Source organism: Halichoeres trimaculatus, unplaced genomic scaffold, assembly GCF_033239565.1.
Source record: "Halichoeres trimaculatus isolate MK-OKI-2021-1 unplaced genomic scaffold, fHalTri1.1 fHalTri1_scaffold_16, whole genome shotgun sequence".
Taxonomy (NCBI): domain Eukaryota; kingdom Metazoa; phylum Chordata; class Actinopteri; order Labriformes; family Labridae; genus Halichoeres; species Halichoeres trimaculatus.
The window spans coordinates 22,061,914-22,078,780 of record NW_027437194.1 but is presented as its reverse complement, the minus strand read 5'-3'; the positions used below and the strand labels follow the sequence as shown (position 1 = coordinate 22,078,780).

The 16,867-nt window shown below is 42.0% G+C and overlaps 1 protein-coding gene across 10 annotated transcripts in view; it reads left to right on the top strand.

Moving 5' to 3' along the window:
- The window catches only part of fcho2 (FCH and mu domain containing endocytic adaptor 2), a 56,329-nt gene extending 48,032 nt beyond the window's left edge, over positions 1-8,297 (top strand). For all 10 annotated transcript variants that reach the window (XM_074689916.1, XM_074689915.1, XM_074689912.1 and 7 more), the window contains 6 exons: positions 424-579; positions 2,619-2,751; positions 3,175-3,374; positions 3,463-3,527; positions 3,900-4,064; positions 5,311-8,297. In XM_074689916.1, the coding sequence (XP_074546017.1) occupies positions 424-579; positions 2,619-2,751; positions 3,175-3,374; positions 3,463-3,527; positions 3,900-4,064; positions 5,311-5,333 (742 nt within the window). In that variant the 3' untranslated portion in view covers positions 5,334-8,297. The remainder of the gene's footprint in view (positions 1-423; positions 580-2,618; positions 2,752-3,174; positions 3,375-3,462; positions 3,528-3,899; positions 4,065-5,310) is intronic.
- Positions 8,298-16,867: the final 8,570 nt, after the last annotated feature.

Below are 16,867 nucleotides of genomic sequence, written 5' to 3'. Positions count from 1 at the left end.
TGGTTAACTGCTGCTAAATTGCTGCTGTGCAAACGGCTCATTTTTTCAGGGATTAGCTCACGGAACATTTCAGAAGCAATGCAGCAGAGACACGGTGTGAGGTGGAGACCTGCTGCTGCACCAAAACCACCAAAGGCTCCTCGAAATGTAGAAAAAAACCCTGGATTCATATCAGACTTACAGAGACGCTCACATGTTTGTGATGAAGGAGGAAGGTGTTTTTTTACCTGAGCTGGTTCAGGGTGATATCTGCTCTTCAGATTGAAGCAGTTTGAGCTCACATTGCTGCACAGGAAAAGCTGATAGATATTCTTCCCTGATCTCCAGGAACATTTTCAGAAAGACCTGAACCTGACCGAGAACTGATCTGTCTGAGACTCTCTGAGTGTTAAAAAAAGCTCTTTCTCTCTGTTTGTTTTTCAGGTGCATCGTGAAGATCACAGGTGACATGACGCTGTCCTTCCCCATGGGCATCATCAAGGTGTTCACCTCTAACCCCTCCCCAGCCGTGCTCACCTTCAGACTGAAGAACACCAGCAGACTGGAGCAGATCCTGCCCAACCAGCAGCTCCTCTTCAGGTGATTTAGACCCACTGGGTCCTGTTTGAATCAGATTGTCAGAGCGCTGAGGAGCAGGTCTGATGTGGAGGTTTGGACTGGATGATAGGAGGAGATGTGGTCTGCGTCAGAGAGAGGAAATTCAGTTAGTAACCTGACATAAAGCTTTCATTACGCTGTCAGGGAAATATTTTCCAGCAGCTCGTTGCCTCTGAAAAACTTCACGCCCACAGAAACTTCATAAAGCAGCTGCTTCATTTTAAACACATTCATCAGTCTCACCTCTTCAGTCTGAAGCAGGGGAGGGGGAGGAGGAGGGCGAGAGGGAACAAAGTCTTTCTACAGGACTGAAGGTTCACCCAGTCTTCCAACACCTTCAGATACATGAGCCCACATTAGGGACGACATTCACTTTATTCTGGCATCTGCTCTTATTGTGAAAGGATGCACAGGAAGCAGCAACAGCAACAACCTGCCAAACACTAACCCATCATGTGTTTATGAAGGTTTAACAGCGAGAGATTTCTGAATCAAACTCAGAAAATACAAAGTGTGAGATTTACAGTCTGTGTTTCTGTGTTTCTCTGAAGCTTCAGACAACTTTTACTCTTTAAGCCTCAAAAAAACTTCCTCTGTTACTGAAGAGTCGGGAAATGGACGGTGGTTCTTGGATGGGATGAAACTGATGTTTTTTTCTGCATCATGTTATTTATATCATTCATGTTTTCAGCTTTTTTTAATTTAAAAAAATCTTTTTGTTTGTGCCATAGATCATTTTAAGTACAATTATACAATATCCAAGCCATAACAAAGAAGTATACTTCTTTCTTATCTCCTTGAATACAGTTTAAAACTAGGGATGCACGTTATTGGATTTTTGCCGATATCCGGTATGCCGATATATCGAAACCCCTTTTGGCCGATACCGATACCGATACCGATACCGATACCGATACTGATAATCACAAGTTTGTTTGTTTTTTTCGCTGTAAAGCTAAGTCTATCCTGTACTGGAATTTATATGTTACTCTTATTGTGATGGTCTTATTTGTTTAAGAAACACACATAAAACAAGACTAAAAACATTTGATTTTCCCATAAATAAGAACTGTATTATTTTTTCAAACTAAAGACATTCAGTATTGAAATACAGAAAAATAATTTCTTTAGATCACATGAACTTTAAATGTACAATGCATTTTTAAACATAACCAAGTTGCATTTGATTATTTTAGAGCTACTGTAACAACCTGGTGACAGACACAGAGCTCTGCAGTGCAAATAAATGAAGTGCTACATTTTATTTAAGGAGCTTATTTTTAAGATGGAAAATAATAATAATCCTAACTGAATAGCACCTTATCGGCTGTGCTTATCGACAGAAATTTTCATATCTGCCAATACCGATTAACGTGTTTTTAAGCTTTTATCAGCTGATACCGATATTGTGCCGATAATATCGTGCATCCCTATTTAAAACTTTTATCTACATTTTACTCTCTATAGACTTGTTTTATCTTTTTTGTGGCAAATCAAAAACTATATATATCCAGAGAGAAAGCATCAAAAATAAAACAAGTCAAGCAATATTTGCAATCTGGTCTAATAAACATTTGAATAATACCAATAAAATATAATATTATGACACAAGGAATTAAAATGAATAACAACAGTAAAAGTTTAAAAAAAGAAAAACATGTTCTTACCATTTAATCAACAAAGTCAGTTAGAAGTTAAACATATTTTACCCATTTTGCCCATTGTGATCTGAACATGTCTAGTTTTAAGTTTAAAGGGAAAGTTACCTTTTCCATCCTAAAAAATGTCATTTGTCACATCTATCCACTTACTCACTGTAGGGCCAGTCTGTATCGATCATTTTCCAGTGAGAGCCTTTTTGCCTGCTGTCAGAAAAAGAGCTATTAAGTATTTGTCAACATCTTTTACTTTAGGGGAGACATAGTTTTGAAATCAAAAGGTATTATGTTGTTAAAAATGCTCTTTTCTATATTTCTTTCCAGTAATACTGATTTTTTTTTGGTATTTGTGTGTGTTTTCAGTGATCCTTCCCAAAGTGACTCTAACTCTAAGGACTTCTGGTTCAACATGTCAGCCCTGACGTCGTATCTCAGGAAAGCGTCTGAACAGAATCCTTCAGCTTCGTACTACAACGTGGACATCCTCAAATACCAGGTGAGTGAAAACCACATGAGAGCCTGATCCAGGTGCAGAACCTGCAGACAAAGAGGGAGTCATATCTGAACAGTTCAGACTTGTGGTCTGGGCTATACTTCTCTTATCCTCTGTTAATCTCCGTCTCTCAAACTGTCTGTGCCCATTTTTCAGACCCTTAAACAAATTCACCAAAGAGGTATTTTCCGTATCTTCAAACCAGCTTATCAGCTTTATTTTCATACATTCTGATTTATCTTCTGTTGGTTTGATTTGAATCAGCTGGCAGGTGGTAAACTTCAGTCCACACAGTTTGAGTTCACGTGTAGGGGAACGACATAGAGAAAGAGAAGGTGTTACGGACAGGTCCACAAACCCTCTAGATAACTATACTCCCTCAGACTCAGACCCTGTTTCTGTGTTCCTCTGTGTGTGTGTGTCCAGGTGATGTCTGATGGGATCCACTCCACTCCCCTGAACCTGGCTGTTTACTGGAAGTGCACGCCGACCACGTCAGACCTACGGGTGGATTACAGATATAACCCTGAGTCCATGGCGACCCCTGGTCCTCTCACCAACGTGCAGATCTTAGTACCTGTGGATGGAGGAGTGACGGGGATGCAGTCTCTGCCCAGCTCGCTGTGGTACAACATCACCCTATTTCTTTCATCAGTTTAAAATATTTCTGCTGTAGTTACACCTCCTGACCTCCAGGTTACTGTCTTCATTCAGGAACGCAGAGCAGAACAAGTGTTTGTGGAAGCTGAGTGACATCTCAGAGAAGTCTGAAAATGAAGGTGAGTCCTCCGTCTCATGTCCTCATTAATCTGTGTTCAGACTAACAGGCTGACTGGAGGTTAATCTGGAGGATGTTAACTCAGCTGTTTACTTCATGGAGTTTATTCTTCTACAGAGGAATAAAATCTGACGTCATGTCGTCTCTGATAACATGATCCCTACTCTTTTCAAATATAAAAACAGAAAACAAACACACACAATGTTTCTCTCATATCAAACATTTATCTTTTGTGTGTGTGTGTGTGTGTGTGTGTGTGTGTGTGTGTGTGTGTGTGTGTGTGTGTGTGTGTGTGTGTGTGTGTGTGTGTGTGTGTGTGTGTGTGTGTGTGTGTGTGTGTGTGTGTGTGTGTGTGTGTGTGTGTCTGACCCAGGCTCTGGTTCTCTGAGGGCCAAGTTTGAGCTGTCCAACGGCCCGTCCAGCCCCTCCACCCTGGCGGTTCAGTTCATGAACGAGGGCAGCACTCTGTCTGGAGTGGACATGGAGCTTCAGGGGAGCGGGTTCAGACTCTCACTCAACAAGAAGAGATTTGCAACAGGTACACACACACACACACACACACACACACACCAATCACCTGCTACATCTATAAACACCTGACAGAGGTAAACCTGAGGAAGACCCGTCATCAAACAATAACAGTGAGACTAAATGATTAAACAAACACACATCCAGACAACGTGAGGAGGACTCAGGGATAACAGTTACAACAAGAAGCTGAGTACAGTGGCTGGTAAGTGTGAGACAATCTGCAAAGGCCAAATCACAAATATAAACGGAATAACACAATAACAGATGCAATTTGCAATTTGTGTGACACTTGCCAGCCATGGACAATGAGGGTCGAAGTATTCATCAGATAAAAGATTAAATTTATCGGAAATAAAGTCATAAATATGATGAAAGAAAAGAGGTAAAATACAAAGTTGTTAGATAATATCTAATTTCTACAGAAAAAGGGTCAATGCAAGTGAAATACAAATTATAGACATTAAAATACACAAAAACACACAAACATATGCAAAACTTATAAAAAAAAATACTGGTGTAAACTCTAGAATTGTCTGTAGTATCAAAATGGGTCATTTTTGAATTAAAAAAACTCACTTTTTCATATTTGTCTCATAATTTTGGACTTGTTTACAGAAATATAACATTTGACTTTAAAAAGAACTTTATATATGTTAATATTAATAATAATATATTAATATGATGATGATAATAGTAATAAAAATAATGATAATAATAATAATAACAATAATAATAATTATAATAATTATAATAATAATAATTATAATAATAATAATAATTATTATTATTATTATTATTACTGTTGTTATTATTATTATTATTATTATTATTATTATTATTATTATTATTATTATTGTTATCATTTGGAGATGTTTTATGCAAAATAAAAAAATCCCTTACATATAATTCTCACATTTACACTGATTTTATCCAAAATTACGAAAAGACAGGTTCAGTGGATTATATCACATTTGACTTGGACCTTTTCCAACCCTGAACCTGAACTTAAAGTTTGATGAATCTGATGCAGAGAAGTCTCAGAGTGTTAAGAAGTCAGAATGTCTTTGCTGGATGACAATCAGAGGATATTAGTCTTTAACCAACCCAGACATTTAGTTTGGTTAAGTTTTAAAAACATGATTCACGTTAGCACAGATCATCAAATGTGTGTGATCATGATGTTTGTTGGTGCTGTCTGATGCTCACTCCTCCTCTCACCTCGGTTTGGCCTGCTCTTTCTGCTCCTCTCTCAGGACGCTACATGGCCGACTGCTGAGGCGACTCATCCTTCTGCTTCTCCAGATGAAAAGTCGGTAACTTTAGGAGGTGCCTCAAACCTCTGGATCCACCCGAGCGCAGCCTGTGCTCAGCTTGTCCCTGAAGCAGGAAACTCACTACAGTAAAGCAGCACTGAGTATTGAACACTGTCTAAAGAAAGAAGAGCTTCAGGAAACGTGTAGATATGAAGTCTAATGATGCTTTCTGATCAATTCACTTTTGTATAGTCGGAAACATTTTATGGATTAGATAAAAATTTATATTGTATTTGAAATCATAAAAAGAAAAAAGTGCACTAACAATCTTTAAAAGCTCCTTCTCCTCTCTGTATCCATCCTTTGAAGCCTTTAGGGAACAGAAACAGGATCCTGCCTGCATGGAAGAGAAAAGGTTTCTGCCTCTCTCCGATCTGTAAATATTAACGCTGAATATTCTCTGACTCAGATCTCTTCTGTTTACCGAGTCCTCTCTCCCTCTTTCCTCCTTTACTTCTCACGATTTGTCTTTTTGCATCGTGTGCGATGAAGCATTAAAGGTAGAATCTGTCTTAAACCAACTCGTGGCACAAACTCGACCTTTAAAAAAACATCCAAGTGCTTTCAAACAAACACAGAACCAGTCTGACCTCAGTGCCTCCTCTTCTCTGTGCTTCAGTGAGCAACAAGTGAGTCCAGGTTCTCGACACACGTGTGCTTCTGATCTGAGCTCTTTTATCAACTGTCCCCTCTGAGGGTCTCTGATCACATCTTTTTACGAACCCCTTTCCATACAGTCATTTGTGTTTTTTTACATTCAAAGTCTTCGTCAATGAAAATCTGCCATCCCGACTCTAACCCTTGTGTCATATGTTCGATGCTTTAAAAAAGAAGTCGAGTACGGACTTTTTCTAAACAGGCAGTTAATTTTTCTTATTCACATTTGTGCCCAAATAACAGAGACGTGCCTGAATCAAACCTTCTCTGTTTTTTACGCCACAGCACAGACGATAAGCAAAGCTCTGACTGACTTTTTTACTCCGTATAAGGATGATGAAGGGAAATTTTTACACCGAGCTGTCTTCCAGAAATTAATGAATCAATTTTTGCTTTCTGTGATTGATCGATGATTTTTTTTAATATGTTTTTCTACTCAAAGCTCGTCTGTAGCCCTTCACACACACACACGCACACACACAGACACACACTCTGTCGTAGAGTGTGTCAACGTTGGGATGTCAACGAGCAGTAGCACAATAAGGATTAATGATTGAAGCGCTTTAACTCGTCTGCTCTGAGGATTTGGTGACACAGCAGCACTGCCTTTGAGATAGCTCACCTGTCCTGCCTCTGCCCCATTGCATGCTGGGATCTAACACCTGAAACCTCTAAACAGCAAAAGAAGATAGAGAATGGTGGTTCATAGACTGTTTACAGGACGTGGATTCAGCCTCATAGTTTCATAATTTAAACAAAAAAAAAAAATTACCTGGTGAGCAGTTCCCTCAGCCTCAGGGTGAGGAGATCAAAGTTTTATGGGGTTTTTTAAAATGATATATTGCTTTAATTTCTTTTCTTTTCTTTTCTTTTTTTTTTTTTAACTCTGCTTGCATTTCGCCTCTGCTTGATTGATCACTAACTAAAAAGATAACCATGAAAATGTAGAAGGGAGCAGGTTTTATTTAATAAGAACAGCAGAGTCACAGCAGCTGTTACAAACTGTCAGCCTCCTCTAGCTAACTGTGAGGCTAAGCAGCTAAGCGGACTTTGAACTGATCTTAAACTGAATTAAAGACTTCAGGCTTCACTAAAAAGTTAGACTCTTTATAATCTTTAGAAGCTCTGTGCTCTTTGGTTTCTGTACACTTTCAGCTGCCAACTGAACAGTATCCAAAAAGTCAGTTATCACTGTTAGCTAACATAGCTGCTAGCTAACATCACTGTTAGCTCTGTGGTGTTTAAATCTTCAACTGCCAACCAAAATGTGCCAAGTCAGACATTATTCAGCTTGATAACCTTTCTGTTATCTAAAGTCACTGCTTATAAAACTCTTTGTTTCTAATCAAGTGAAGGTTTTAGTCTCTTGTGTGAGATCTGTGCTGCAGTATGTGTCTCATCACCAACACTCATTCATCAAAGAGGCTGCGTCCACTTCATGTACAGTCAATGAGACAGAGAGTTCGGCCATGTTTAGCTCTCGGTGCTTCATTCCTGCCTTAACTTGTCAAGTTTGCTGTTTTTGAGGCTGGCCTTCTTTAAGACGTCGTATTTTAGCTAACCCGAACGTGGATATCAGAGGAACAGTTTCCTTCGACCTCTAAGGGCTGAGTTTCAAACACTGTGCGTCACGAGGCTAATTGAACTCTGAGAGCTCAGAAAACAACTCCTACTGGAGTTATCAAATGCTCTGACCACATTTTAATGTTAGTGATGTTTGATATAGTCCTCACAGTCCTCAGTGTGTCAGAATCAAGTCGATTGTAAGAATTCAAAGAAGACGTGTTTCCTCAGATGAGTGGACGGTTTGAGTCGATCTGTCATATTGTACAAACGTTTTAAGATCGTCAAAGTTTACATGAAATCCTAATACAGCGACGGCTGATAACGATGTAAACGTGTCGCTCTGTGTCGTGTCTCAGTAATTCAGTCCGTGGTGACCTTTCTTTCGAATAAAGCACAAACGTGATTCAGTGGTTGTTTCCGTCTTGGCGAGCTGGTTCTTGCTGTCCGGACTTAACGTCAGAATAAACGTCAGAGGGCTTCTTCGTCTTCTTCTTCTTCTTCTTCCTCCTCTTCTTCTACTGTCACGGCCTTTCTTACTTTGTACGTTGAATTAAACAGAGTATAAAGAGAGCAACAATTGTGTAAATGATTCTCATAAATTGTACATTTTTACCAATATCACAGCCACTTTGTGTCTTTATGATTTCTCATGTTGCCTGTATTAAATGTGTAATATATGAATATATTCAAATATATTAAAACCACTCTGTCTCTGCTGTTTGATTCATGCCCTATGATGTTGAAACCATCCTTTAACCATTCAGTGATGAGCTCAGGTTTGATCAGCAGACATAGATCCGCTCTGTGAATCAAACGCTCTGAGATGTGCAGTCCTGTTCTGTGGGGCTGAAGCTGCTGTAGAGGTAAACTAGTTTCCTGTGGTTCAGTGTTTTTCTGAAGAGTTATCAGAAACACTGTTTCTCTTCCAGGAAAACAGAATAAAATCAGAGTTATCAGTAAAGCTGGTGTAAACACTTTATCCCTTTGTGTGGAGACAGATGGCAGCTGAGCTCTGGGAGACATTTTTTTGGGTGGAAAGGTTTAACGTTAGGAATTCACCCTGGAATGACCTGAATGGACAGAAACAACACTCAGGGGGGGGTGACAGAAATGTTCCTAGAGGGGAACTGGCCCTTTAAAGCCCCAAATCCCTCCTGAAATATTCAGGTTTATGTTTTCCAGTGAAAAATCTGAACGAGCAAATCTATGGTGGGTTTTTGGTGACAATAATCTGTGTCAAAGGTTTGTGTTAAAGCCTCAGCTGGCATGCAGGATGATGGAGTCCGCACACAGCCCGGACAGACTCAACCTCGAACAGATTCATCTGCCTGGGCTCAGCTCCATGTGTGTGACTGCTGCAGAGATCACTCTGTGAGGAAGAGGAGGAGGAGGAAGAGGATGCATGACTGAACTATCAGCATCACATCAACACCTCCTGAATGTTTACACCCAGTCGGTGTCTCTCAGGCCTCCTCTTCCTCCTCCTCATCCTCTGCCTCGCTGTCTGAGCGGCTTCTCATAACCACATCTGTGAGCCAGCAGTGCTGACGCTACTCTTCCCTGTCAGCCTCGCTCAGACAGGGAGGGAGACACAGAGAGATCAGAGGAGGAGGAGATCCTCTTAGAACCTCTGAGAGCTGGACTAAAACCAAGAACTGATAGTCTACATGGACCTTCATGTGAAGCCAGAACATCTCCATCCTCAGAGGATCAGCTGGTGTGATAGCAGCAGCTAACAGGCAAACAGGCTGACGAACTGCCAACACATTATACGTGGAGGGAAGGTCAAACGATTAGAGTTTAGGGTCAGAGGGTTGAGGGGTTGGAGGATAAGGAGGATAGAGTGTTTAGTGGTTGGAGGGTAAAAAGGGTAGAGGAATTAGGGTTAGAATTTAGGGTCAAAGGGTTGAAGAAGTAGAGGGTTGAGGGTCAGGGTTTAAGGTTTGGAGGATAAGAAGGTTAGAGTTTAGGGGTTGGAGGGTTAACTGGTAGAAGGATTACAGGGTAAGAGTTAAGGGTCAGAGGGTTTAAGGGTTGGAGGATTAGACAGAGATAAGGGTTAGAGTTTAGGAGTAGAAGATTGACAGGTTGGACTACTAGAGGGATTAAGTGTTTAGGGGCTGGAGGGTTAAAGGGTTAAAGGATGAAAGGGTTACAGTTAAGGTTTAGAGGGGTTTAAAGGTTGGGGGAATAGGGAGTTAGAGTTTAGGGTCAGAAAGTTAGAGTTAAGAGTTAGAGGGTTGAGGTGTTGGATGACTAGAATGTTCCAGTGTTTAGGGATTGGAGGGTTAAAAGGGTAGAAGAATTAGAGGGTTAGAATTTAGGGTCAAAGGATTGAAGGATTAGAGGGTAAGTGTTAAGGGTCGGGTTTAAGGGTTAGAGGATTAGAAGGTCAGAGTGTTCAGGGTCAGAGGGTTTAAGGGTTTAAGGATTAGAAGGTTAGAGTTTAGGGTCAGAGGGTTTCAGGGTTGGAGTATTACACAGAGATAAGGGTTAGAGTTTAGGGAAGGGTTGACAGGTTGGAGGATTAGAGGGATTAAGTGTTTAGAGGCTTGGGGTTAAAGGGTTGAATGTTTAAAGGGTTACAGTTTCGGGTCAGAGGATTTAAAGGTTGAGGGATTAGAAGGTTAGAGTGTTTTTGGACAAAGGGTTTAAGGATTGGCGGATTAGCAGGTTTGAGTGTTTAGGGGTTGGAGGGTTAAAAGGTAGAAGGATTAGAGGGTTAGAGTTTAGGGTCAGAGGGTTTAAGGGTTGGAGGATTAGAATGTTAGAGCTTGGGGTCAGAGGGTTTGAGCTTATGGTCAGAGAGTTGGAGGGTTATCTTTGGGGGGTAAAGGTGGGAAAGTGATGAGCAGCAGCCCCTCTAACAGATTTCTTTCCAAAGTTTGTCCTTTTCCAGTTCAAACTCAAACATCTTAGAGACGTCTGAAGTTGACTGACCGAGAGAGCTGTCAGCATTGACTCCATGAAACCCTGGGATGGGAGGAGAATTGAGTCTGCGTCTGCCCACCATCACAGTTCTGTTTGCTCAGAGACCCGATGGAGCTGTACAGATGAGTTATCCTCCTGTCCAAAGAGCGAGTCCCACATCACTAACATCTACGGACTATTTAACCTTGATGAGTCCGTCTGATCTCTCTCCACCAACCGCCAGGAAAACCATCTGAACAAACACGCTGGTCTGAGTTTATGCGGATCTGTGTTCGGCTCGCTCCAAAACCCAAAGGAGGACTTAAGAACTGCTCAGACCAGGAACACGTCAGACCTTTTCCAAACGAACGCCGTCATATTTTCCTCTAGAAGATACAAGTATGAACACAGTTAAATGAACAGGAAGTATGTCACCACAAACATTCAGAATATTGATGTTTTTTATCTGAGGGACAACTGAGATCAACATCTTTACAGTCAAGTTTTGTGAGTGATGAAGGAGATATCTGCCTCAAAACAGAATGCAGTGAAACTCACTGGATGATAAAGGTCCCCAAATGAAGTCCTCATGTGTCGTCATGTTTGCAGTCTTAACTTCTCCTGAGGTCGAAGAAAGTTTCTGTGCTTCCAGCTGATGTCAGGTAAAGATGATGGAGCACCCAAACACTGAACTCTTCTTAGATTGAAGTAACTGAGTCATTTACTCCTTCTCTCAGCTCACACACAGCTGATGTGGTCTCTGATGGTTTGTTTCCTGGACACCAGACCACAGGAGACCTGAGAGGTGAAACTCAGAGGGACTGAGATCCTGATCCAGAGAGTCCGTCCACCCACAGACTCCAGCGCCTTCCTGCCCCGAGGAGAGGGAGGGACCTTTCCGTGCCATGTTCACAGAGCGCCGTCACAGGCTATCTGTCAGGGTGAGCATGTGTGACTGTGTGTGTGACTGTGTGTTTGGGGGAGGGGAGAACTGAGAAGTGGTCGCATCTTAATTCCTGCACAGATCCTGAGCTGGTTTCTTCTCCGGCAGAGGAGGAAAAATGCTTGTCATGGTGAGAGTTTTGTTTTGATTCTCTTCTTCAAAGTTCGTTTTAATGTCTCAGAATCAAAACCTCTCCTTCATCCAGAGACCTGAACGGTCCACAGAAACCTTCAGACTGTCTTTAACCCAGAAACACATGAAGACCTAACCCCCCTCTGTCAACGCTCCTGAGAGAAGATTTTAACGTGCACTGAATTTGATCGATTCAGATGCTTTTTTATCATCAACAGAAGTGACACACTGATGAGGAGCAATGATTTCTATGACGTCTGAACCAGCTGTGACATGTAGCTCAGGTGTCTTTACTTCTCACTGAAGCACCTTAATTCAGCACATACAAAGAGAGAGATAAGAGAGGAAACATGGACACAGAGAAAAAGACATGAACACAAGTCACAGAGATGGAGGAGGAACAAGAGAAACACTCTGTGGAGAAAGAGGAGACGCGTCAAGAAAGACAGGACATGTGGAGGACAAGTTCACACGTGAAGAGCTGAGAGAAGACACCGCTCAGTCAGAGGTCAAAGGTCACACAGGAGGGGGAGGGGGGAGACGTGGACTCTACGAGACGTGAAGAAGATCCATGAAGACAATCTTAACAGAGAGATAGAAACACTCAGGATACACAGGAGGAAAGGAACACACACACACACACACACACACACACACACACACACACACACACACACACACACACACACACACACCGGGAGAGAAGAGACTGTCAAACCACCCACAGGACAGATAGATGAAGACAAAGTTCAAAGCTACAGAGGGAGGACAGGTCCACATGGACGACAGAGAGACATTAAAAACTCTGATGGGTTTTTTTAGGCTCCGCCCACAAGCTGATCTTTACCTGTTTTGCATGAGTGTATCACTTTCATTTTCCACTCACAATAAAAAATCTCAGCATTACTAGAATAGAATAGAATAGAATAGAATAGAATAGAGTAGAATAGAATAGAGTAGAATAGAAAATACTTTATTTATCCCCGAGGGGAAATTCAGGAGTCACCGCAGCATTTAAGAAAACAAAAGTAAGAAAGAGTATAGAAAGTGCAAAAAAAGTCCATAAGAAATTAGATGATGACATCCCGTCCACCACTCGTCCACCACTCTCCAGCCCAGCCAGTCTCCACCTCCACAGGGTCCAGGACTGAGCCTCCCCAGCAGTCTGTTCAGTCTCTGTCTCCTGGATCCTGTCTGCTCACAGCAGGCGAAGCTCCTCCAATGTGGCGCCGGCGTCCGATGTCTGCTCCGTCAGCCACGTCCGTGAACAGCATGATGCCGCTGGGTGAGCACAGCTAGCTCGTCCACCCCTCAGAGCTAGATCCCACGTTCCCAACAACGATGGATGGAAGGACAGGTCCACGTCGTCACCTCGCAGCTCACATCCGAGAACCAGCACGTCGTCCTCACCTCCTCCTCCTCAGCTCGAGGGAAATCATCAAGCCCTACACTAGTTAGCATTGACATGCTACAGGCTGCTAACAGCTAATTTCGCATGTAAACAATGCAGCCATGGTTACATGTAGGATCTCCAGACAAACACAGGAGAAAAGTAGTAAAAAATACCGCCGAAGCTACAAAAAGTTTGGTGTCCGTGACCGACAATGAACCATACAAAGTGATGATCCACTCCAAATACAAAGATTATGAAAAAGAGACAAAAAAATTACAAGAAACGGACAAAGACGAGAGAGCTGCTGCAACAGGCAGCTACTTGGGTAGCGCCTAGCAACGGAAAAAAAAGACTACTAATGCAACTTTTTCCACTTATATGCCAGTGGACATCTTAGACAAAGATTTTGGTGTATAGAAAAAAGTTTCCGTGTGGTTCCTGTCACATGACATCATCTGCTTCCTGCTCCTTCTGGTGGAAGACATGGTGGATGCAAATCAGCCAATTTTCATTAATTACTTATGATTTTCCCCCAAACATATTAATAATTATTTTATCAATCAAGTCTCAAGAGTCACCCTCCCCCCAAAAAATTGTACCTGGGATAAATATTTTTTTTGTTTTTGGGCTTGTTGCCAAAGTTGCTAGTTGCACATAGCTAGCTGCTAACTAAAGGAAAACACTGCCTGAAGCATTGCTCATAACTTACTTGTTAGGTTTAGATTTCTTGACACACAAGTACTTACCATAGCCAATGCCCACACCTACCACCCCCCACCCCCACCCTCACACACACCACCTTTTTTCTTTAAATTTATTATAAATGTATCATTATTTTTTTGTAACTTCATTAGTTTTCTAGTTATTATTATTTCTATATAATTATTAGGTGACCTGGTAACAAGCTGTGCGACCACCGGCAACAATTGTTGCCTGTCATAAAAGTCCTATTTTCCTTTAAAAAAAAAAAAAATATATATATATATATATATATGAAATTAAAAAAATAAAAACATAGCATGATTCAGAGGGATTTAACTGATAAAATTATGTGCCTTACAACTCTGAAAAAAATTGGGCATAAAAGGGTGAACTCCACTTCCTATCAGCTGACAGAGCTCAGCTGATCGTGCTCATCATTCAATCAGTTAACAGCAAAATGTTTTTTTTCTCTATAATCGTCTTCATTCTGCTTCCTCTTCCTCTTCAGACGTCTTCAAACCCTCCTCCAGTCCAGCTCCTCCTTCATGCTGTGTCTGATTGTATCAGGGTCATATAGATCCTCACTGATGCTCGCTCTGTTCAGTACCCTGGGGCTCTTTGGTGGTGCTTTCCCTGCTGCAGGCTTTAAATGTGAAGAAGGGAGGTGTGTTCTGTCAGCTTCAGGCTTTGGCGCTCCACTTAGGCCTGTGGAAAAGCAGGGTACTCCCAGAACAGAGCCACACCACCAAATTTAACTCAGTGCATGTTAATAATTATAGCTAACGTGTTTTCTGAGAGTGGAACTGAGTAAAGTTTTTATTCAAAGAGAGATGAGGATTAAGAAATAAGACTTAGAAGCGTTCAGACTGAGAGATGAGAGGAGGAACAGACTCAGATACAGAAGCTCCAGACTTTCCAGGAGAAAACTCAGGGGACTTTTACAGACTTTGCTCTCAGACTTAAAGGAATAGAAGGGGTTGATAATAGGGTCCATCCTTTAATCCTGTGCAGGCAGAGTTTGTGAAAGAGGACGATAATTTAATTCTGAACAGTCGTCATCTGTGTCTGCATGAAGAAAAGATCCTCACAGTCTGATCCTGACTCTGTCAGAGAGTCTGTGTGGATGCTGGACAGATGTGCTGTAAGGATGGAGCCAGAGCTCAATGCAATGAAGCATAAGCCCAGGGGATCAATACACACAGACATACACACACTCACACACACTCAGAGCTCTCCTTCCTTCCAGAGAGGAAATGTTGGGTGTGTAAATATTTGGAGTTTTGTAATTGAAAGAATCTGCAGAGCTTCAATTCTTTAAACATTGAACTCATTCAGACTCTAGTTTCTGTCCCTTTGTTCATCAGGCAGAGTGCAACACACACACACACACACACACACACACACACACACACACACACACACACACACACACACACACACACACAGTAACACAGTAACACAGGTTAGGTCTGATTATGTGTGCGATACTTGGTTGTTTTCCTTGTTGTTGAGCGGTGTGTGATGCTGTGCTGTGATTGGTTGGCTGGTCACACGCGATGCAGAGCGGGTTCCTTTATGCAGGTCGTCCTCTGGGAGACGAGCAGACTGCTGGCATCTGAAAAACATGTTTGCATGTCACTGTGTTTGCATTCAGGATTAAAGATTCATGAACAGAGGTGTGTTTTTACTGCACACACACACACACACACACACACACACACACACACACACACACACACACACACACACACACACACACACACACACACACACACACACACACACACAAACACAGAAGTCAAGCTCTGTAGAGGAGACACACAGAACACCACTTCATGAGACATTAACAGAGGAGGAGTTTATCTTACCTGGTCACACAATCAAACAACCAATCAGTGGTGTGCACAGACTTTTTGAAGGGCAGGGGTGAAAATTGTCTCCACTGAAGAAGGCACTAAGTTCTGTATGTTTTTGAAGGCACTTAAATGCACATTTTGGTTTCCAAGTGAGCAATTAAGTGCGTCTTTTTTTTTTTTTTTTTTACAATTGGGCCACAAGTGAGGGCACCCTCCTGCCCCCTCTGTGCACACCACTGCGACCGGTCTTACAATGAATCCTGGATCAGTCATGGACAAACCATGGATGTAAAGCATCAAGCTCTGAGTGGTAACAGAGTGATCTGAGAGCAGGTGAATGAGTTAAGGTGGAAACCTTGAGCACAAAACATGAGGCTAATTCAGAAACTGCAAGAGAAACGCAGTTCCTCCCCTGTCCACCAGGGACAAGGACACACCCTTACATTTCAGAGACATGTTTCTGTAGCTTAGATAATCGTTATTACCACCTGTAACAGCTCCACCCAGTCAGATGGAGGCTCTCTCAGAGTCTCTGAGGCTTAAACGTGGTTCAGTGGATGTGAGCGTGATGTTCCGGTGGACAGAGCGTGCTCTCTCCTGAGCAGCAGATTGAAGCTGAACCAGCCTCATTTCAGGTTTCTAGAGATCACGGAGCTTCATTTACATCCTGCACAGTGTTGAATGTGTGGCTGCGTGTTTCATGTGTGTGCTTCAGTCTGTGTGCAGCTCATTTAGTCCCTGACTGAAACACGTATAGCGTGTTTTTAAGCCCCTCCACTTCTCATGCCAGTTGTTCCGCTGGCTGCAGCACGAGCTGAGCTGATGAGTTATGTATAACTGTGCAGATGGGAAATGTGTCTGTGTGAAACGACATGTGACAAAGTGCAACCGGGGCTCACGGTCTGTGCGTGCAGGAATCTGTCTTTAGCTTTTCCCACTTTAAGACGGGCCTTAAACACACCAGACCTCTCACATCCTGCTCTCAGGGACACGTCTCACACCTGACTCTTGTGTTCACCACAGCCTCTCAGAAATAAAACCTGCCTCTGGATTTCTTATTGTTTATCAGTAAAAACATGTTAAATGAATCAAAATATTTCAGACAGACTTTTTTCTCTATAATCTGACCTGACTTTACATCTCTCTGCACACCTTGCAATTCAGATTTAATCTTGTTTTCCAGCTCAGCTCCTTCACACATGCTGAAAGAGAAGAGTCCGTGTGAACACAGAAGGTGTTTCATTACAGAAAACATCAAACTCAGGTTAACCGATAACTCGTCCTCATCCTTTGTGAGTGTTTTCAGTTCTTCACCTTTTGGTTCCTTTGACAGTAAAC